Source organism: Oryza sativa, chromosome 7 (assembly GCF_034140825.1).
Source record: "Oryza sativa Japonica Group chromosome 7, ASM3414082v1".
In the NCBI taxonomy this organism is placed as follows: domain Eukaryota; kingdom Viridiplantae; phylum Streptophyta; class Magnoliopsida; order Poales; family Poaceae; genus Oryza; species Oryza sativa.
The window spans coordinates 29,121,594-29,142,543 of NC_089041.1; the positions used below are offsets into that span (position 1 = coordinate 29,121,594).

At 41.2% G+C, this 20,950-nt stretch overlaps 3 protein-coding genes across 4 annotated transcripts; all 3 read left to right on the forward strand.

Annotated features, from left to right (window-relative positions):
- Window positions 1-1,473: 1,473 nt before the first annotated feature.
- On the forward strand, window positions 1,474-4,369 carry LOC4344304 (probable calcium-binding protein CML24). 2 transcript variants are annotated; one of them, NM_001422291.1, is made up of 2 exons: window positions 1,474-2,167; window positions 2,404-2,763. In NM_001422291.1, the coding sequence occupies exon 1, from the start codon at window positions 1,526-1,528 to the stop codon at window positions 2,117-2,119; it is 594 nt and encodes a 197-aa protein (NP_001409220.1). In that variant the 5' UTR covers window positions 1,474-1,525; the 3' UTR covers window positions 2,120-2,167; window positions 2,404-2,763. The 2 variants fall into 2 exon arrangements, with proteins under 2 accessions (NP_001409220.1, XP_066168104.1); XM_066312007.1 differs by lacking the exon at window positions 2,404-2,763 and adding an exon at window positions 4,108-4,369 and having other exon boundaries at window positions 1,477-2,167.
- Window positions 4,370-5,336: 967 nt separating this feature from the next.
- LOC4344305 (mediator of RNA polymerase II transcription subunit 33A) lies at window positions 5,337-12,951 on the forward strand. The gene is made up of 12 exons (XM_015791580.3): window positions 5,337-5,720; window positions 5,822-5,935; window positions 6,228-6,581; window positions 6,764-7,080; window positions 7,308-7,399; window positions 7,512-7,839; window positions 8,140-8,347; window positions 9,367-9,481; window positions 9,835-10,002; window positions 10,616-11,288; window positions 11,364-11,570; window positions 11,723-12,951. The coding sequence occupies exons 1-12, from the start codon at window positions 5,440-5,442 to the stop codon at window positions 12,811-12,813; spliced, it is 3,948 nt and encodes a 1,315-aa protein (XP_015647066.1). The 5' UTR covers window positions 5,337-5,439; the 3' UTR covers window positions 12,814-12,951.
- A 730-nt stretch (window positions 12,952-13,681) lies between these two features.
- On the forward strand, window positions 13,682-20,843 carry LOC4344306 (uncharacterized). The gene is made up of 20 exons (XM_015790167.3): window positions 13,682-13,900; window positions 14,021-14,133; window positions 14,578-14,653; window positions 14,752-14,894; window positions 15,109-15,195; window positions 15,304-15,387; window positions 16,036-16,243; window positions 16,333-16,418; window positions 16,807-17,038; window positions 17,163-17,283; window positions 17,422-17,558; window positions 17,898-18,006; window positions 18,563-18,605; window positions 18,757-18,928; window positions 19,004-19,074; window positions 19,177-19,270; window positions 19,420-19,632; window positions 19,707-19,913; window positions 20,078-20,398; window positions 20,476-20,843. Exons 1-20 carry the CDS (start codon window positions 13,883-13,885, stop codon window positions 20,599-20,601), a joined length of 2,661 nt encoding a protein of 886 aa, XP_015645653.1. The 5' UTR covers window positions 13,682-13,882; the 3' UTR covers window positions 20,602-20,843.
- Window positions 20,844-20,950: the final 107 nt, after the last annotated feature.

Below are 20,950 nucleotides of genomic sequence, written 5' to 3' on the forward strand. Positions count from 1 at the left end.
TAAATATAAAAAATGAAAAGTTGTGCTTCAAGTATTGTGGATAATAAAGTAAGTCACAAATAAAATAAATAATAATTTTAAAAAAAATTAAATAAGACGAGGGGTCAAATGTTGTAAGCAAAAACCCTTATATTATGAGACGGAGGGAGTAGTTGTACAGCCAAGTAGCCGACAGCCACCCACTCGGCATGAGCGTCTAGGCGCGCTGACAACTTAATCCACATTAAGAGGAGATTAAGAGAAAATGAGGTATAGTGCAAACCGTTCTACGAGTATGGCCTCGATCACAACTAATGAAGATGAAAATCAAGTTTTAATTATTATAAACTTAACAAATACTCTCTCCGTTTTTTAATAGATGACGCCGTTAACTTTTTCTCATATGTTTGATCATTCGTCTTATTCAAAAATTTTATGCAAATGTATAAGATATAAATCACACTTAAAGTAGTATTAGTGATAAAACAACTCATAACAAAATAAATTATAATTACGTAAATTTTTTGAATAAGACGAACGGTCAAACATGTGAGAAAAAGTCAACGGTGTCATCTATTAAAAAATGGAGGTAGTATATTTTTAAATATGGCATCAGGTTTTGAACTGATAGCAGGCTCATCTATTGACTATTACAGTGGGTGAAAGCTGTTGGTTATGATGTGGGACTGCCCAGCATTTGCTCCTCAAGCTTTAAACAAGGAAGACTTGGTTGCATTCTGAAAGAAAAAGAGGTCAACTGCAGCAGGTCACGCGGCAGGCAGAGATTCTACGACAAAGCATCGCTTTACTACTGGAGTATACAGGTTTTCAGGAGCACTTGAGTTTTTTCTTTTGAGAACGGAGCAAAGTTGTATGTGCTGCCATTTCTCGGTTACAGGCAAGGAAATGCATAGAAGTTGCATTGCTCTGTCCTTGTCTCTGCTCTGCCCCGCGCAATTAACTCTGCACCCTTTTTTTTTCCTCGCTTAATTCTCGACTGTTTGTGTAATTACATAAGACAAAATTGCTAGTAGATCCAAGCTTAATGGCAGCACGTGAGATACTATTGTACCCCAATCAAACCTAACACATCTTAACAAATCCCATTTGAAGGAAGGCACATAATAACAGCGTGTTTGGAGGGTTTTGATCAAGTGGCCAATGCAGAAGTAGTTGGCAGATGGTGCCTACTGGCTAGAATTCGGCGATCTAACCTGAAAACGAACTGAAATGCGCATGTGAAGGGAGTAGTTTGAGCGAGTGTGATTGTTCTTGCAACAAAGAAAGCAAAGGTAATTAAGGTCGATGGAATTTCTCAGATTAAATGGCGCTTTAAAATGGAGATGGGTATGGTAGGCAATCAATTTCCCGGGGGAAAAAGAAGAAGAAAAGAAACTGACATGTCGCTAAAAAAACTGCTCCGCCTCCGCGTCCCCCGGCCGCACGCGTCGCGCTCTGTGCTGCTATAAACGACGAGAGCCTCGCCGCGCACTCGACGCGCATCTTCCGAAATAGAGAAATTGCCACGGATCGAGGGCGACCGATAATGGAAGGCGAGCAGCAGCAGCAGCAGCAGCAGAGCGTCGCGGCGGTGAGGCCGTCGCTGGGGAAGGCGCCGTCGCCGTCGTTCCGGCTCCGGAACGGCAGCCTCAACGCGGTGCGCCTCCGCAGGGTGTTCGACCTGTTCGACCGCAACGGCGACGGCGAGATCACCGTGGACGAGCTGGCGCAGGCGCTGGACGCGCTCGGCCTCGAGGCCGACCGCGCCGGCCTGGCCGCCACCGTCGGCGCCCACGTCCCCGACGGCGCGGCGGGGCTCCGGTTCGAGGACTTCGAGTCCCTCCACCGCGCCCTCGGCGACGCGCTCTTCGGCTCGCTGGACGTCCCCGAGGACGGCGGCGGCGGCGGCGGCGGCGACGAGGAGATGAAGGAGGCGTTCAAGGTGTTCGACGTGGATGGCGACGGGTTCATCTCCGCCTCCGAGCTGCAGGAGGTGCTGAAGAAGCTCGGGATGCCGGAGGCCGGCAGCCTGGCCAACGTGCGGGAGATGATCTGCAACGTCGACCGCGACAGCGACGGCCGCGTCGACTTCGGCGAGTTCAAGTGCATGATGCAGGGGATCACCGTCTTTGGCGCCTGACCACTTCTTCCATCCAGGGTAGCCATGGCATCCGCTCACCCTCACCTAGTAAGTTTCCTCACTGAAGAAGTCCCTCCAAACATTTTTTCAAGTAGAAATTATGAACGTGTTAGGGATTGAATACGGAACATCGGGGTTGAAACCACACGCCCTTTACGACTACACTAATAAGTTTCCTCACTAGTTTTTGATGAAGATAAAAGCTTCCATTGAATTTTCAAGTCAAGTTCAATTCACACCGATTTGCTAGTATGAAATTCAACATTTTTCACTGTGTACTGCAGGCTTCTGAAGTTCTGAAAACAAAGACGTAAGAGAAGGCACTAGCCAATACTAGATCGCAGCCAAGATCAGTAGGTTCGGTGTAATCTTTTTAAGCTTAAGGCAAGGCAATTCCACTTTTGTTGCAGCTACGACCTTATCCCTGTTAGTGCCTGTTTTGTGCATCGGAATGCAGTGCAGGGCCTGAGTTTCGTTTTCTGTGGCCTTCATTCGCACAACTTGTTGTGTGGTGAGGTGGTGTTGATATTATACATCTACATGGACGTACGCTTGCTAATCTAGCGAATAGTGATGTGGATGTTCTTGACCCTAGCTATCTCTAACTTTCACGTCAACCTTAAAAATTCGGTGTTTGGTTTTTATCTTCCCTTTCAATAGCAATCCTTATGTTTCATTTAGATTATTGGGTGGATTATATTGCTGTGGTTTATCAACTTGATAGATAGGTAAACTAAATAATTCAAGAAATAAAATTATCAAATAGCTGAATACAAGCTGTCCAAGTAATAGAGTAGAAGAAAATTTTGTTGAGACAACATATATTTTGAAGCGTAAAGCAAATTATCTGTTTCAATATTTGGGCGAAAAAAGTTGAAAATAACATGGTCACTTTCACGCTTGCATTGCATGGAAATGGAGGCACCCAAATTGCTCGGTAACTTGTTTTCCTGGAGGATATTACTACTCCATGTTAGGACCCTGATTGAAAGTGAAACACAAAAATTTTACAGTTGTTATTTTGTAGAATATAAGGAGCCATGCAGGTCCCCAAAATGCTTGGCAACTTGTTTATCTGTCTTTTTTTTATTAAAAAAAGGTCGTTACTTCATTTACATTCCTGATTGAAACACAAAAAAAATTGCTGCAGTAAATTTGTAGGAATACAAAAGGTACCACAGCATAGCATATTAGCACATCACACTAGTACTAGCTAGTAGCGCCAGTGTGCCCACAGGCCGTATATACGGCCCAGTTCGGCGTGAGACTTGCTGGGCTGTGGCGAAAGGCTGAGTGACACCAATATTGGGCCTCAGTAGATATCAAAAGGAATAAGTCTGTTTGTCTCCCTCTTGTCTTTCTGTTTATTGAATCGTCTCACTCAACCGTAAAATTGGGTATAACACTTCTCTCGTCTTTCAAAACTGGTGCACAACATAATAAACTTATTTGGTTTTACTGTTGAGAGAGGTGATTTAATCGGGAGCAAGAGATGAGGGAGGGCCATTAAATTATTCCATAACAAAAGGCCTTCCAGTCGCGCACTAGCCCAACACAATTGTGAAAAATGGATGAGACAGATGGGCTGTTAGCCACAGGCCGGTATCAGAAAATCCAATGGCCCATGGACGAGCTACCAGTTTGTTACGGCCTACTACCGTAAGAGCATGTATAATAGCAGCCTATAAGCTAGCTATAAATATATATTTTAAATAGATAAATGAATAGAGATAAGAGCAGTACGGACTCCAATACGTAATGTGTGTATGACAGGTATGATCAGATATTAATACTATAGTAAACAACTATTGTATGAATTGTATATTATATTAGCTATAGATAATTTGCAGCTATTAATTGGCTATACTATTAAACTTGTCGTAAGTGTCAATGTGTCATACTGTCATGTCAGTACTGAATCACTGCTAGTAGTACACTTTATAATAGTGTGTCATTGACGAAGTTTGTTTGTTTTTTTTTTACAAAAGGTCAACGTTCTTATCGGCGGGGTTACAAGGAAGGACAACGTGTTAATCATCCATTAGCAGCTGGTCTTTGCATCGTGTGATGACCATCATTTCTCATTGAACGAGTGACCAACTCGATGATTCTGTCAGTCCCAGTGAGCGTGATTGTTTTGGTTGCATATCGATCGCCCCGACCCTACCGAAACACATGGAAAATATCAAGCGGCTCGACATTTTTTCGTTGAAATCAAAAAAGAGAACTTGTGCAACTGTTTAACTTTAATTGCACTAAAACACTTTTGAAGTCCCAAAATATTGATATCTATGTGACATATCCTAACACTCTAAATTTAAATACAATGTGTTCATCTATCACTAGATGATAATATTTTAATAGAGATATAGTATTAGACAACATAGAAGAAACAAGTGTCATTTTAACGTGGCATTCGAAACCAACTTACATCGGCTATGAAATTTTATTAGGAAAATTGGAACCATGCCATTATAATTTTGTAAAATTTGAGATATGTCATCCTGACCCACATGTCATTGACTCATGTGGGTTCTAGATGTCATTGAGATACCGATGACATATCTCAAACTTTGCAAATTTATAATGGCATGGTTCCAATTTACCCAATTTTTATTTCTACGTCAACAAAGAGACAAAGCACAAAACAATTGTAAAGGGAAGCTTAAAGCGGGCGCAAGATCTGAAAAATGACTATAGCAAAGGTTTACTATGTTCGTTGGTCTCACAAATGACAAACACGAAAAAAACGTTGCGTCAGCTCATACGTCTGCCGTGGCCACAGCTCTCCAGATCCGTTGAACCTTAGCATGTGCTACTTTATTACGCAGAGAAACTAATCCACATCAACACACCATCACTCGCACAAAACACACTAATAAATGAATTCACACAATCCTAAGCATCATATTTTATCAATCCGTTTAAAAACCATTGAAAACGTAACAGCGATACACATAGATTCTCAACAAGATGAACACACAGGTGCCACTCTTTTTCCCCATTGTGAGCCAACAGCTATAACGGTTTACTACATGGGACACCATTTCTTTCCCAATCATTCGTGCTTGGTCACAGTCACCCGATGATTTTGTCCGGTCTCCGCGTCCGGGCCCACCTGACAGGCGTGCCCGACCCTCGGATCAGATCGGACGGCCCAGATCGATCTGCCCCGCCATTTTCATAAACGCCACCGCCCGCACGAATCGGAAGACTCGAGAGGGGCGGTCCATCCACGTGAGGAGGACACAGTTGCAAATTTCCAAATCCAAACCCTCGTCGGCGTCGTCACCGTGGCGGCGACGGCGGCGGCGGCGGCGATGGTGCCCGCCGGGGGCGGGGGAGGGGAGCTGGAGAGGAGGGTGATGGCGGCGCTGAAGGCGTCGGAGGCGCGTGGGGACCAGCCGCTGGTGTGGGCGGTGGAGGTGGCCCGCGTCGTCGCCGGGGAGGGGGCGGGGCTCCCCAGCGCGGACCTCGCCGGGATCCTCGTCTCCAACCTCTGCTTCGCGCACAACTCCCCCTCGCTGTGGAAGCTCGTCGGCCACGCCGTGGCCTCCCGCCTCCTCTGCCCGCTCCACGTCCTCGCGCTCCTCACCCCGAGGTCGGCGGGGGTCCCCTTTTCCCAGTTCGTTCGTGGCGCGGATTCGGTGATCTTCCCAAGCATTTTGTGAGTGACTCCTTGGCGATGGTGGGTTTTTGCAGGGTGCTGCCGCAGCGGCGGGCGCAGCCTGAGGCGTACCGGCTCTACCTGGAGTTGCTGAGAAGTAACGTCACATCCTCCTTTCTCTCCATGGAGGCCGGGCCTAATCGAGACAAGTAAGAGTTCTGCTTTGGAATGTGACATCGGAAAGTGTGCGGTCATGAACTTTCTCAAGGGCACAGCACAATCAGTAGCTATGATTGAATTTTGAACTGGCTCGAAATCACGAAATCTCATGATTTTTGATCGGTTTTCAACAAAATTGTAAACCCTGCACCGCCAAATTCAAAGTAGGGGTATACTGCAATTGCCTGTACTTCTGTAGTATGAACAACAGAGCAGAACGTACTAGTCGCTTGTATCCTGCTGGATGTTGCTAAAATGGAATTGCTGTTTTTTTTTCCTCAGGATAACAAAGTCCATCGATGATGCTTTGCAACTGTCAAAGATTTATGGATTTTCTGGAATCGACAATGGACATGTCATCATTTTCTTTATGATGTTTGTAATCACCAAACTGATCGATTGCACACTTGAAGACTGTGGCTTTCCATCCGGGCTGACAGAGGAGCAGGGGAGCATTTACGCTATTGAAGGGCCACAGGATATGGACTTAGATGTCAAAGGGGTTTCAACTGAGAAGCAAAACGAGCACCGTGCACAACTACGCCGGAAGAACACTGTTATGGCTTTAGATGTGTTGATTATGATGGTTGCTGATAGGAAGATCCAATCATTTCTGCGCTTGATATTCCTGAACATGTAAGTCATGCTCAGTTAGAGGAAATTGCTATCCAAATATCCAATTCTAAGTTTTTTTTTTATTGATTCATATCATCGCAAATTTCCTAAGAACCTTTAAAGAATACACCTTTTCTCCTGACATACTTTGTGCGTGACGCACATTACAAATGCCTGCTAATGAGACAGTTTTTCTAGGTTAGGCCTGAAAAGTTCAGTGTGTTAAGCCAGAGGTTGAGCTTGGTTGAAGCTCACAAAATGGAATTGGAGACACTATTGACTGCTAATCATAAAATTGATGATCTGTTGATGAATATGTGGAGGGTTAGCAATACAGCCTATCAACCAAACAACAAAAGGCTTTTGGGTGTTCTTGGTAACATGAAATATGGTGGCTCCATGCTGGGCCAGTTTACTGGAGCTGGGAGAGCTGCATGCTGGGTTATATTTGACATATATGTTGAGAATGCAATTGATGGAAAACATCTAAGCGCCATATCTGCTATCGAGGTTCTGAAAGGTGTGCATACACAATCCGATTAATTGACATAAATTTTGCCTTTGTTTTTCTGTATTCATTCTTTAAAATGGCTGCAATACATTGAACTATCTGTGTGCCGTGAGTTCATCTTAAATGTTGGCTAGCAATGTCGATGAACATGGTTTTTGTAACCAACACCGCCTTACTGTCAATTCTTTATGAGATAACATGTTTTTATTGACTAATATCATGTTGCTCTTAATCAGAAATGACCAAGACACTCCAAGCAATTAATGAGGCGAGTTGGCAGGAAACCTTTAAAGCTCTTTGGATTTCTGCCCTTCGCCTTGTACAGCGGGTAAATAGACCTTTTCTGTATTGGCTATTATTGTTGAATACACACACACACACACACACACACACACACACACACACTTCTATTGTGTCTCACATGTAAATGTTCTAAATAGGCTAGAGAACCTCTCGAAGGACCAATTCCTCATCTAGATTCAAGACTATGCATGCTATTAGCTCTTATTCCATTATCAATTGGTGCAATTCTTAAAGAAGAAACTGATGTCCATGGAGCTCAAGGAAGCAAAAGTCTTCCAAAAACATCAGGACTTGTATCATCACTCCAGGATTTGATCCAGTATTCAGGACTTCTAGTACCTCCTTCATCAGTGGTAAATGCAGCCAATGCTGCAGCCTCAAAAGCAGCAGCATTTAAGGCCAACTATAAGTCTGGAGGTGGCAACCCTGGCATGATGGGCCAAAATGACTCTTCGACAAAAACTGGTACACTTCTGATACTCAATTGAGATTTGATCTTATCCATAATATTCTCCGTGTCTATATATACTTCACATTTTTCTTCGTTGACACGAGTATCCATGCCTTTGTGTTAGTGGTGATAGTAGAGATTTTTTTTTTAAAATAACAATCTTTCTTTGTTCACAAATACTCGCATCTTTCTTTCTTTCACATCTTTTATAGATTGGCACTACCACTTTTCCTTTTTGTTCTATATGCAAATATATTTATTTTTGTATGTAAAGTTGTTTAGGCCTTTTGTTCTTACCATCTATCCCTTTTCAGTTGGGAATATGCTACATCTTATAGTTGAAGCCTGTATTTCAAGGAATTTGATTGATACATCTTCTTACTTATGGCCCGGCTATGTTGTATCATCTGGGCATTTGAAAGATGCGACATTACCCCAAGAATCCCCCTGGTTAAACTTTATGCAAGGAGCACCACTTTCAGGTCCACTTATTGATGCTCTGATTGCTACTCCTGCTTCAAGGTATGCAGTTATACTAGCAGCGAGTAACTTAGTATAGAAAATTATAAATTTTATGGGCTGGTTTGCTGCACTGCAATTTTTAAGAAAGAATACTACCTATTGCACAACGAGTTATACCCCTGGCTAAGCAAACTCTCTGAATTCTTCAGGTCAAGTGTGTTGGATGCAAAAAAAAAAAAGAAAAGAAAAGAAAATCCAATGTGTGCTGAACTTTCCAGGTTTACATGTCAGGAAATTATATATTTTTATGACAAAAATGGAAATTTAATTCAATCGAAGCCATTCACCATTAGGAGTTTGGCCTTGAATGGTTACACTTACATCATTGATGCTACTAAGTTCCTCATCTGAACCGAAGAACTACATTAGTTCCTTACATCTCTCTGTATGATATGGTGGATATCCATATTATTAGAGCATTTTCCAGTGCATGCATTGCCCTGTAATGTCCGATTGGAAACTATCCTGGAGATGGAGTAGTTCAATCGTAGCCATCAATACTTCTCTCTGGGAGACGACACTCTGAGAGTTGGGGGGAACAGATCCCCAAACCTTTCCTAAGATCCATCTACATTGATCTTTACTATCTCCTTGCTCTATGACCTCAATATCCTTACGGTCACTTATTTGGCAACCTTTTGGTTTTCACATGTTAGAGCCTGCTTGAAAACCAGCAAATGAATAGTAGCCAAGTGAACCACTTATCCTGCAGCTAGGAACTTTTTCCTATTACCACTTTGCTGCGTGTAGACAACCAATGCCACAAGCAAGATGATAACTTAAATGTGTAACGCTTCTGCCATTTTCCAAACAACGTAAACATTAAGATATACTCTGAAACAATTGGAGCTTGAATTTTAGAAAAGACACTAGGACTAGCACTTCACGTTTAGGAACTCCATTTTTAAGCTGATTCTTCTCGATTCAATGATTCTTTTTATTTCCCAATTCATGCTCATTTTTTTGGTCTATTGACTGGCATTGTCATGTTCCTGCCTTAATTTGAAATTCTGTTTCAGCACCACAGAATTGGATAGGTTATATCACATAGCATTAAATGGTTCAGAGGAGGAAAAATCAGCTGCTGCAAAAATTCTTTGTGGTGCATCATTTGTTTGTGGTTGGAATATCCAGGTACCTTTATTTTAGATTAATTATATTGTGTAAAGAAGTTTGGAAATTGTTTATATTGCCATTTCAACTTTTATGTTCATATGGTTAAAAAAATCTCACCTTATTGATACAATTTAACTGAAATACAATTCAATCGCATTTGATGTGTCTACTACTGCCATGGCCATGTCCACATGCAAATTCGTCTTTCCTATTCTTTCCTATATGATGTATGCCTTATCTTACTGCACGCTTACAAGTGGTCATGCCCCTGATTTGACCTTGTGCTTATGAGCAAGCCAAAAAGGTTCATTTGCACTTGCATACTTTTTAACCTAAAATGATGATTATTTAAATTTTACTTGTCGTCTCAGGAATATGTGGTCCGCATGGTGGTCAAGCTATTATCACCTCCATTGCCCTCAAATTCCTCAACACAGGGCAGCATGAGCCACTACCTTGCTCAGATGTCTACATTAAATGCACTCTTGCTTGGTATTTCTTATGGTGATGCTATCCACATTATTTCTTTGTATGGAATGGTGAGCAATACATCATGTACTATCACCTGCACAATTTATTCTCAAAATATCAAACTGGTGAATGTTTTGCATAGTTTTTTTATTCATTATAGTTCCTTTATTTTAATCTTCTGAAAGGGGAAAAAAATATCCTCCTGATTTGTTCTTCACTTCTCCTCAAAGTAAAAATTATGGAACTGCCTACAAATCAATGCAGCTGCTGTAAGGCCACAGGCAAATTATTAAACATGGGAGCTGATCTTGTGTAGTCTTATATATCCTCAATTTCAAATCTTCTACAGTTTGCCTCTCATTGCTAACATTTTATCTTCTTATTCTTTTGTAGTTGTTGTTGCAGTAAGCTGTAATGTCTATCATTTGTTGTTGCTAACAGTTAATGACTGCCATAGCTTACCGTGTCGTTTGGTCCCCATATCTTTTTTTTTTGTGAGAGCCATTGTACATGATATACTGAAACCATATATTAATATTTTACTTATGACTAGCATAATGGTATACACACATTCATTACATGATACATGATTATTTTCATGTCTATATCATATTAGCTATTATGCTAACTCCATGTCTGCACCTATATGTATTTATACCATTTATTATTTGTAAAATACAGGTTCCAGATGTTGCTGCAGCTTTAATGCCAATCTGTGAAGTTTTTGGGTCCATACCACCTCCATCTAACCACAAGCCTGCCATTGTTGGTGAAATATCAGTTTATTCGGTCTTCTCTTGTGCATTTCTTTGTCTTCTTCGACTGTGGAAATTTTATAAACCCCCACAAGAATACTGTCTAGCTGGACGTGGAGGCTCAGTTAGATTGGAGCTTACTCTGGACTACCTGCTGTTAATGCGCAATAACCATATTGACTTTGCAAATTCATCTGCCAGTAGTAGAAACTCTAGCAACAACATAGGTCCATTAAATGAGGTTCCTGCTCAACCACTTTATATTGATTCTTTCCCCAAGTTAAGGGCTTGGTATTTTCAGAATCAAGCTTGCATAGCTTCAACCCTTTCTGGTCTTTGCAACAAAAATCCTGTTCATCAAGTTGCAAACAAGATTTTGAGTATGATTTGCAGAAAAATGAACAAACCTGTTGTATCATCTGGCAATCTTTCATCCACTTCTAGCAGTAGTGTCAGTGGTTCCTCTGTAAGTACACCAGATGATTACCAAAGGCCAACAGTTCCTGCATGGGAATTTTTAGAAGCTGTTCCTTTTGTTCTTGAAGCTGTTCTTACAGCATGTGCTCATGGACGGTTTTCCAGCCGAGACTTGACTACAAGTGAGGAAACTCCATTTCTTTCATGTCACCGTATTGATTTGATCCCCAAGTCTTAATCTTATTTATGTGCTGCAGGTTTGAGAGATCTTGTGGACTTCTTGCCAGCTTCTATTGCAGCAATTGTTAGCTACTTCTTAGCAGAAATTACACGAGGAATCTGGAAAATGGTCCCGATGAATGGAACTGAATGGCCTAGTCCTGGTGCTTCTCTTCATTCCATCGAAGCAGAAATAAAGGAAATTCTCGCATCTGCTGGCATTCAGATTCCCAGCTGCTATCCACGTATTACCTGCATCCTATTCTTGTGCATCAATTTAGTTGCATTGCTTCACACCTAATTACTGATAAATTTCAGCTCCATCATTATATGATCTTTTAAGTTCATTCCATTTAATATCACTTCATGAATATAGTTTCTTTATTTCATTTTGCAGGTGGTGTACCACCAATGCTTCCTTTACCAATGGCTGCGCTGGTCAGCTTAACAATTACATTTAAGCTTGATAAGAGTTCAGAGTATATCCATGCGATCAGTGGCCAGGCACTAGAGAACTGCGCAGGGGGCAGTTCCTGGCCAAGTATGCCCATCATAGCAGCCTTATGGACACAGAAAGTCAGAAGATGGCATGACTTTATCATCCTCTCTTGTCTGCGTTCTCCATTCGGCAGAGATAAAGATGCAGTTGCACAGCTCATCCAAAGTTGCTTCTCATCCTTTCTACGGTCCTCGTGCAGTGGGTCTGACTTTACTGCAAACCGTGGAGTTGGTGCCTTAATGGGAGATGCAATCACCGGCCAAGGTCTTCAGCTTCCCATGGCTCCTGGTTTCATTTACCTGAGAACTTGTCGAACATTCCATGACACCTACTTTGTGAGTGAGGTAATCCTGAAGCAAGTCATTGAGTGGGCTGACAAACTTGCAAATGGATTCTCTTCCAGTGGCCCTCCACAGTTAAAATCAGGACGCACGCCACTATCCAGCGCTGCATGTATGGCGCATCAAGTTGCGATGCTTGGTGGGGGACTCCTGTGTGTTGCAGGTGGACCTCTTCTGGTCCAGGTATTGTATGAGGAGACCTTGCCTACGCTGCTGCTATCAGCTCGAGAAGAGAGTATGAAAGACCCTGGACCAGTTTCAAGCACACTCCAAGGTTACGCCATGGCCAACATGCTCTTCTTCTGTGGTAGTCTGCTCTGGGGAGCGGAAAGAACTTCTCCTGTCATGAAATTGTCTTTCCTGTCAAGAAGGCCACGAGTGGTGGGAAACCATATGGATTTCATGGCGGGTGTATTGGATGGGCACATTCTTCTGGGTTGTGACCATGGCACCTGGAAGGCATATGTATCGCGCTTTGTGTTCCTGGTGGTGAAGTTTGTCCCGTCATGGTTGCGGGACATTAAACTGGACACGCTAAAGAAGATAGCGTCTGGGCTTCGGAGTTGGAATGAGCACGATCTTGCATTGGCTTTACTTGAGCGAGGAGGACCTCAGGCAATCTCCACTGTAGTCGACACCTTGTTGTGATCTTTGCCTCTTGACATTTCCCACCCATTATCTGACATAGGAGTTTTTGTAATCACATTTGAGGCCAGGACTTGTGTAGAGATGTCTTCTGGTTCAGGATTTCTCAGTCGAGCTATCTAAAATTTCTGAATTCTGTCAGCGGAGAGATGCTAGCTAATCTTGTTTGCTGGGTGCATTGCTAACGTTGCTATTTTCAGGGTAGCATTGTGAACCCAAAATCATACAGAGGCCTTGCTCGACAACGTATCCAGTTAGAACTTTCTGATCTGTCTATGTACATTTCTGTAGGTAGTATATTTGTGTGGTCTGTAAAACTGCAGTGGTAGCTGTATCTCAACATATGCTTATTTTCGACAAAATTTAAACCAAGGTAGCATCAGTCCAAATCAAACAACTAAGATTTTAACAATAATTGCCAAAACATAAATTGATACGGCCGGCTTTGCCGAAGCCTAATGTGCCAACGGTGGGCCTGTTAGTAATGTTGAATCCGAAGTTCAAAGTTATATGATATCCTTGAACCGTAATATCAGTAATGTTGAATCCTACTTTCTCAAAATCAGGTTAAATAAAAGACATGTGGGGCCCAATCATCGTATATTGTTTTATTTAACCTGGTTTTGAAAGATGGGGGTTTCACTTCAACTATTGCGGTTCAAGGATTTAATTCGAACTCAATGATAACTAGGGACCACAAGTAAACTTAATCCGACCACACGAAAAAGAATACAAGGCCTAATGGGCTAAAACTGGGCCTCACAGGCTTTTTATTATTAAGGAATAATCGCGACCATGCGGAAAAAAAAAAGGAAACGGAAGAAATGGCGGGAAGTCCAATAAAAAGACCCGCCGCAACGCTCCCCGTTCCGTTCTACCCGGCCAAAAACACCAAAACACCACCCATTTCGCCACCACCTCCCGATCGCTCCGTTCCGTCCTCCCATTCCCCTTCCACTCCACCCCAGCCGCCTCGCCTCGCCTTCTTCTTCCCGAAGCCGCTCAATCGAACTCCCCTCGCCGAAGCCGACGCGGGGGCGCGACCGCGCGCGCGAGCCCCATACCACGTACGATGGAGGCAGCTCTGAAGGCAAGTGCTCGTTGCCCTAATGGCGTTCCCATTCCCTAATAAACCCTAGCCCCGCGATCCCGCGGGCTAAAACCCTATCTGGATGCTTGAACTGGGGCGTTTCTGCTTTTTTTTTTTCAGACGTATTTCGGCTTCTCGGGGTTCCGTTCGTACCAGCGGGAGATCATACAGAAGGTCCTGGAAGGCCGGGATTGCTTGGTCGTCATGGCCACCGGCAGCGGCAAGTCGATCTGGTGAGTTAGTTCCCTGTGGGGAAAATTTTGCTGTGGCTGTTCCCTTCCTTCGTGCGGTGCCACTGTTTGCTAGCTATCGTGGATATTTCTATGGATGTGCAAGTTAGATCGTTCCAGTGATGAAATCTAAATTGGAATGCTGCATTTGGTTGATATATGGGTTGTTGTATCGCCGTGTAATGTTCATATTGGCGTTTGTGTAATTTGTTGATTGGGCAGGTAAAACATTCTTTCAGAATTGGGTTTGTCTTATTTCTAGTGTGCATTTATGCTATCTTAGAAAAATAAAACATAATGATTTTGATAGTAATATAGAGCCTATGAGCTATATTAAGTAGTTAAGTTCATCTTCATTGGGTATACACATACATAAATCATCTAATTCTTCTTCCAGGAAATCATTGGATTAGTTATTGATTGCTAATTGATTTCTTTTTATTGCAGTTATCAAATCCCACCACTTGTTACAAAGAAGACAGCTGTTGTTGTCAGCCCTCTTCTGTCATTGATGCAAGACCAGGTATGGTTCAAATACTCATTGCAGATCATTATTGCTTTGATCTTTGTTGATTGTTTTTACAAGAAAACATAATCGTGGGTCTTATCTACTTCAAATAGGTCATGAGCTTAAAGCAGCATGGCGTGAAGTCTGAATACCTTGGCAGCACCCAAACAGACATCTCTGTTAGCGGTCAGGCTGAAAAAGGCGCATTCGATGTTCTGTACATGACACCAGAGAAAGCTGTCTCACTTCCTTCAAGGTAAAAGGCAGACTCTAGTAGTCTTTTGATAAACTCTAGTCACATCCACTTTGTGATTATGCGTGGTTAGTCTAAAAGGAATAGTTGATTATGTATTTGCTTGTCTGGAAATGGGAGGCATGCTCATTCAATTTCATGGACACAACAAATCACTCATGGGTTTGATAACATAGCATTCGGTCTATTGATTTGACATTCTAAATCTTCTTCCCAGGTTTTGGAGTAACTTGCAGGCTGCCGGAATCTGCTTGTTGGCTGTCGATGAAGCACACTGCATATCAGAATGGGGCCACGATTTCAGGTTATTCATACTGCCTACCAATTTGTGCTCCCACCCTTAAAACTCACACCATCCAGTTTAATAAATAGCTGACCTTTTCTTGATTGCAATTCTCTTTCTTGTTTGCAGAACGGAGTACAAACAGTTGCATATGTTGCGTGACCTTCTAGTGGGTGTTCCCTTTGTCGCTTTAACTGCAACAGCCACACAAAGGTATAGATGTTGCACTATTAGTTGTTTCCCTGCTTGGTAAAATTTTCGCCCATTAATAATATCATATTATTATGTTTCTTCTCTATTTAAAGTAAGAATAGTGAGAGTGTATAGCTGTATGTTTTTTAGAGGGGTATAATTATATCTCTATTGGCACAATACTCCACATATCATAGAAGCTGGAAATGGCTTGGAAAACTTGTAACTTACCTCCATTATTGTGTTCATATGTAAACTGACAGCATGTCTGAAACTGTGAATCAAGTGATAGAGTGGGGGCTGCGCGGTAGCTGGTGACTTTGGGAGAAATGTCATTTTCCATTTCACATTGGCACTAAATTTTGGTCTTGATGCGTGTAAAATATATTGTAGACAGAAATGCAGGGATTTGATTATACTCCCTTCTGTTCATGAAACCATGCTGTTTTGGACACTGACAAGTTCCCCAAAACGTAACTTTGACCACTAATTTCTATTGTAATAAAATATATTGATGCTCATTCTTTTCAAAATAGACATGTTCACTTGTTATAGCCTCGTAGGTTGCGTTACCTTTGTTTACAGTGGCTAATTCTTTTTTTCCCTTCCAATCACCAAATATATAGTGCCATATAATTTTTTTTTGACCAGTGCCATATAATTTTGTAGGGTACGTGGAGACATTGCCACTTCCTTGACCCTGCGCATTCCTCACATTGTGGTAGGATCATTTGATCGTCCTAACCTTTTCTATGGCGTGAAATCATGCAACCGGTCTATGGCCTTTATCAATGAACTTGTGAAGGATGTCTCAAAGAACTGTACTGTGGGTGGCTCAACAATAATATACTGTACTACCATCCGAGAGACTGAACAGGTTTACAGCTTATGGTATCATGCATTTACGTATTTTTGAACTTTCGTAATAGGTGCACATGTGATGACTTGTAAGCCGTTTTCTTTCAGGTGCATGAGGCATTGGTTGCTGCTGGAATCAAGTCCAGCATTTACCATGGTAGAATGGGAAATAAAGCTAGAGAGGAATCACATAGGTATATCATCTACTTTAATTTCTTTGTGCACATTTCATTATGCTTTCCACTTTACTCCCTTTTTGTTTGCATAAAGAATGATTTGCATAATTGTTTTGTTGGCTACGGTTTGCATAACTGTATTAAATTTTATTGATCGTGCCACAATTTTCATGAGGAAAAACGAACATCTATGAATATTGCAGTGCTATAATTTGATCTTTAATGTTTGTAGAAATATTGGCATTCTGTTACGTATGCACTAGATCATGAAGTTATTAGACTAGAAAGATATTTAGACAGATGAAATGAGTAGTTAATACCTTTCAATTTATAATATGCATGCTGCCTTTGCAATATTGGTCTGGTACAATAGGGGCTCATCATAATTTATGCTTCTCCTTTACAGATCGTTTGTTAGAGATGAAGTACTTGTGATGGTGGCTACCATTGCTTTTGGAATGGGAATCGACAAGCCAGATGTTAGATGTGTAATACATTATGGATGTCCAAAGAGCCTGGAATCCTACTACCAGGAAAGTGGGCGTTGTGGAAGAGATGGACTGCCTTCAGTCTGCTGGCTATATTACCAAAGAAGTGATTTTATGAAATCTGATTTCTATTGTGCTGAAGCTAAAAGTGTATGTGAATATTATGTGCATCGTATCTCTGTTCATGCCAAAGTGATATATCTTACATATTTGCAGCCTAGTTCTTTCAGTTGCTTACTATTTTAGTGTCTCATATTTTTTTGGTCACTGATAGCAAACTCATCGAAAAGCCATCATGGAGTCCTTCATGGCAGCACAAAAATATTGCCTGCTTGCTACATGTCACAGAAAATTCTTGCTGCAGTACTTTGGCGAAGACCGCACCACTGACTGTGGTAAGTATATATGTTACATTTAAGAGTCAGTTTGAACTCATCTAGTAATGTTTTCCATTTAAAAAGAGTAAGATATATTCGAGTCTTATTTCAACTGCTAGTGGCTCATTGGTTTTTGACATATCTCTTGATTTGCAGGTAATTGTGAAAATTGCACAAGGACAAAAAACGAGAGGGATTTGTCAAAAGAATCCTTCTTGTTGCTGTCCTGCATTAAGTCCTGTGGTGGACGGTGGGGCCTTAATTTGCCTATTGATGTTCTCCGTGGATCACGTGTATGGTTTCTATCCTGATGTTTGTGATTTTTGCCAGCTTGTGACATAAATTGGCCATTAGCACTTGATTGGATAAGATCACCTGTGTGCTGATAATGTTTTTGGGAACAAAGATCAATGTGAATAGAATATTTCAAGGAATGTATATTTAGGTCTTATATTTTCTGCACTATCCTGGTGATCGTTCAAGCTTTTCATAATCACAAATTAGTTCATTATAAGATAATAAGATATAAGTGATACAACTAATAATTTTTGAAAAAAATACCTTAGCCTTGAGCAGTAGTAACAATTTTGTAAAGGATTATGTTTCATGGTAAGTATTTTCTCATTTTGTAGGTCAAGAAAATAGTTGAAAACAATTTTGATAAACTTCCATTGCATGGGCGGGGAAAAGACTATCCACCAAACTGGTGGAAAGCTCTTGGCGGCCTGCTTTTAGCACATGGTACCATCGTATGCCTCTCTCTACATATTTTTAGTCATTTTCTTGTGCAAGCTAAGATACATGTTCTGTATGCTGACTTGAAGTTTTGTACATATGTACAGTGTCGTTTTCTTGGAGAAAATAAATGGTTGCATTTTTTTAAAATAATAGTATCAATAAACATTGTGATGCTGCAGTTCATTCTTTTAGTAAAAGTAGTGTTTTTCATGACCTTAGGTCCTCGATCATATGGCACGGATGCAAACAGCATATTTTGTACAGAGTAGGCACCATAATAGCTCATTTCATCTGACCCTTTTTTTGGGATACCCTTCTTCTCGTATACCTTCATTCCTAGAGACCTTTTTTTTAGAGCTCAAGATCTGTATTTTTCTACCATGTTTATTTCTTAAATTGTCTCTTAGCACTGAAATTCAGATTTCGGAGTATCGTTTTGTCAATGCTGTACTGTTAATTAATGGCTACAGTGAGTGAATTTATTCATCAGGTGTCACAACAATTTGTCCTGTCTTTCATTGTCACTTTGATTTGTTATTTCTTTTTATTCTGTGTGCAGATTATTTGAAGGAGACTGTCCATGATACATTTAGATCCATCAGGTGCTGTGCTGACTATTTTCTTTTTCACTGCATAAGATAATATTCTACTTGTTCTATTTTGCTAGCTCATTTCGAATTTATTGACTCCAGTTAACCCAAGCATGAATGCTCAAACAGCCACAACTCACTGATTCCTTGTGTCTATGTTCAGTGTTAGTCCTAATGGGTACAAGTTTCTATCCACTGCTGATAAAGGGGATGGAGCATCGCTGTTTTTACAGCTGACTGCAGAGATGATTGAGCTAGAGGGGCATGGTGGTTCACAGTGTAAAGAAGAGGGCTTAAATCCTTTGGGCCCATCAGAATCTGAAAAAATTTCTGAGGTAAGTTTCTCAGAGGAATTATTTGTAAAATTCATTATTTTAGAGTTCTTTAGTCTCATTTTGGATCTCTTTCAGGATGAATTGAAAATCTACCAAGTACTCTTGAATGTCAGGATGCAACTTGCACAAGATATTGGAACGGCGCCGTGAGTTAAATACTTAAATGTTGACAACAATAGGTTTAGGTTTCTAGGCTCTTTACTTATTGGAGCAACACTGAATTGAATCTCTTTAATCCATTATTTCAGGTACGCTATATGTGGTGATCAGACACTAAGAAACTTTGCGAAGTTCAGGCCTAGCACCATAGCTAGGTTGGCTAATATTGATGGTGTTAACCAGGTATCACTTCAGAAAATAATAGTAGCTAACACACTTTTATGCCATAACACAGAGCACTAAACTTTTTTGCGGTGCACCCTACTGGAAAATACGACGGATGTGATCATATTTTGTCTTAATACTCATAATGTCCGACCTTTGGTTTTCAGCACTTCATCTCGCATTACGGCAGTATTTTCATCCAAAATATCACACAATTGGCAAAAGAATTGAATCTTCCTGTGGATGATTTATCGGCTGTAGAAAGTATACCTGCTGCTCCAAAACCTACACAAAATAATCTCCCAAGGAGTTTGGGTGGCGCGAAATTTTGTTCATGGGAATTGTGGCAGAAAATGAAGTTTTCGTTCCAGAAAGTTGCGGTGAGTTGCCCTTGTTTTTGTTTGCTATAGATCCATTTGGTAAGTTCACTGCTTAACATCCTGGTTTATTCTAGCATTACCGCAGAGCAGTACCAATAAAAGAGAAAACAGTCATTTCCTACATACTTGATGCTGCTCGAGATGGATGTGAGATGGACTGGAGTAGGTTTTGTGAGGAGGTAGGACTTACACATGAGATAGCCTCACAGATCCGTCTTGCCATTACAAAGCTTGGATCACATGAAAAGTTGAAGCCAATCAAAGATGAACTTCCAGAAAATGTAACCCTTCCTCCATGCATGATTAGACTACTGTTGTTAATATCTAATAGATCTGTTGCATCAACAAACAACTGCTTCTTATGCACTGCCAAGTTAGATATTAGTTCATCCAAAGCGTTCCCAAGGCCTAATTTACCTGGCAAAATGCAACATGATACTTGCAGGTAACTTATGAGATGATCCAGACATTCTTGGCAATTGAGGGACTTGGATTGTCGGATCAAGTTTTTGGTACTGTTCCTACTGATGGGATCCAGTCCAAGACATCAGAGGCACCAAAGACCACCTCCAATGGAGGTGAAGTTGGCGCAGATGTTTGTGATGCAAGCCCTTTGACAAGGAGAGGCCAAACTGATGGGTCATTGATTTGTGGTGATGAGCCAGCAAGTAAACTACAAAAGATAGACGGGCAAGGTGTAAATTCTACTGCCGCAATCGGTGCCACAGAGGATGCAATACTAGAACTGGTTGAAGGACGCAATGGGGTAAGACATCTTTTTTTTCTGAATTTTCTTCGATTGGAATTCATGTTGTTCCTCGTTGATGATCTTAGTTGTTGCAGGTTTCGTTGGAGGATGTTGTCAAGCACTTCAATGGGTCGAAAAGAGAATGTGTCGTCGAGATGTTGGACAATCTGGAAGGCAATTTTCTGGTGTACAAGAAGAATGGCTGCTACATGATTATGTGAAATTAAAGATCTGAAGGAATGTTACCAGTTGGTTGTCAATGCTAGTAACCCCATATCTAGGAACATATACGGTCTCAAATGATGTATATATAAAATTTAGTGGTAATGAGTGTAGGCTTCTTTCCCTCTTTATCCGTATGAAAAATTCACCTGTTCATCACTAACAACTGATCTTTAGTTCATTCAGTTTTTTCTGCTTGTTCAGAGTTTAGAAACTAGTGCCGTTTGGCCTTGAAGGATCATCATATCCAGTGACCCTGATTCGTTGTAGAAGAATCAGAGTCTGCTCCTAGCCTCAAATATGATCAAGTTTTTTTCTTTTTTGTTTCTAGTTGGTTTTCAGTGAAGA

Coding starts and splice junctions, on each gene's coding strand:
- LOC4344304 (NM_001422291.1), top strand. CDS start 1,526: ATGGAAGGCGAGCAGCAGCAGCAGCAGCAGCAGAGCGTCGCGGCGGTG.
- LOC4344305 (XM_015791580.3), top strand. CDS start 5,440: ATGGTGCCCGCCGGGGGCGGGGGAGGGGAGCTGGAGAGGAGGGTGATG. Junction 5,721..5,821: donor CTCGCGCTCCTCACCCCGAG/GTCGGCGGGGGT, acceptor GGGTTTTTGCAG/GGTGCTGCCGCAGCGGCGGG. Junction 7,081..7,307: donor TGCTATCGAGGTTCTGAAAG/GTGTGCATACAC, acceptor GCTCTTAATCAG/AAATGACCAAGACACTCCAA.
- LOC4344306 (XM_015790167.3), top strand. Junction 15,388..16,035: donor ACTGCAACAGCCACACAAAG/GTATAGATGTTG, acceptor ATAATTTTGTAG/GGTACGTGGAGACATTGCCA. Junction 17,559..17,897: donor ATGTTCTCCGTGGATCACGT/GTATGGTTTCTA, acceptor CTCATTTTGTAG/GTCAAGAAAATAGTTGAAAA.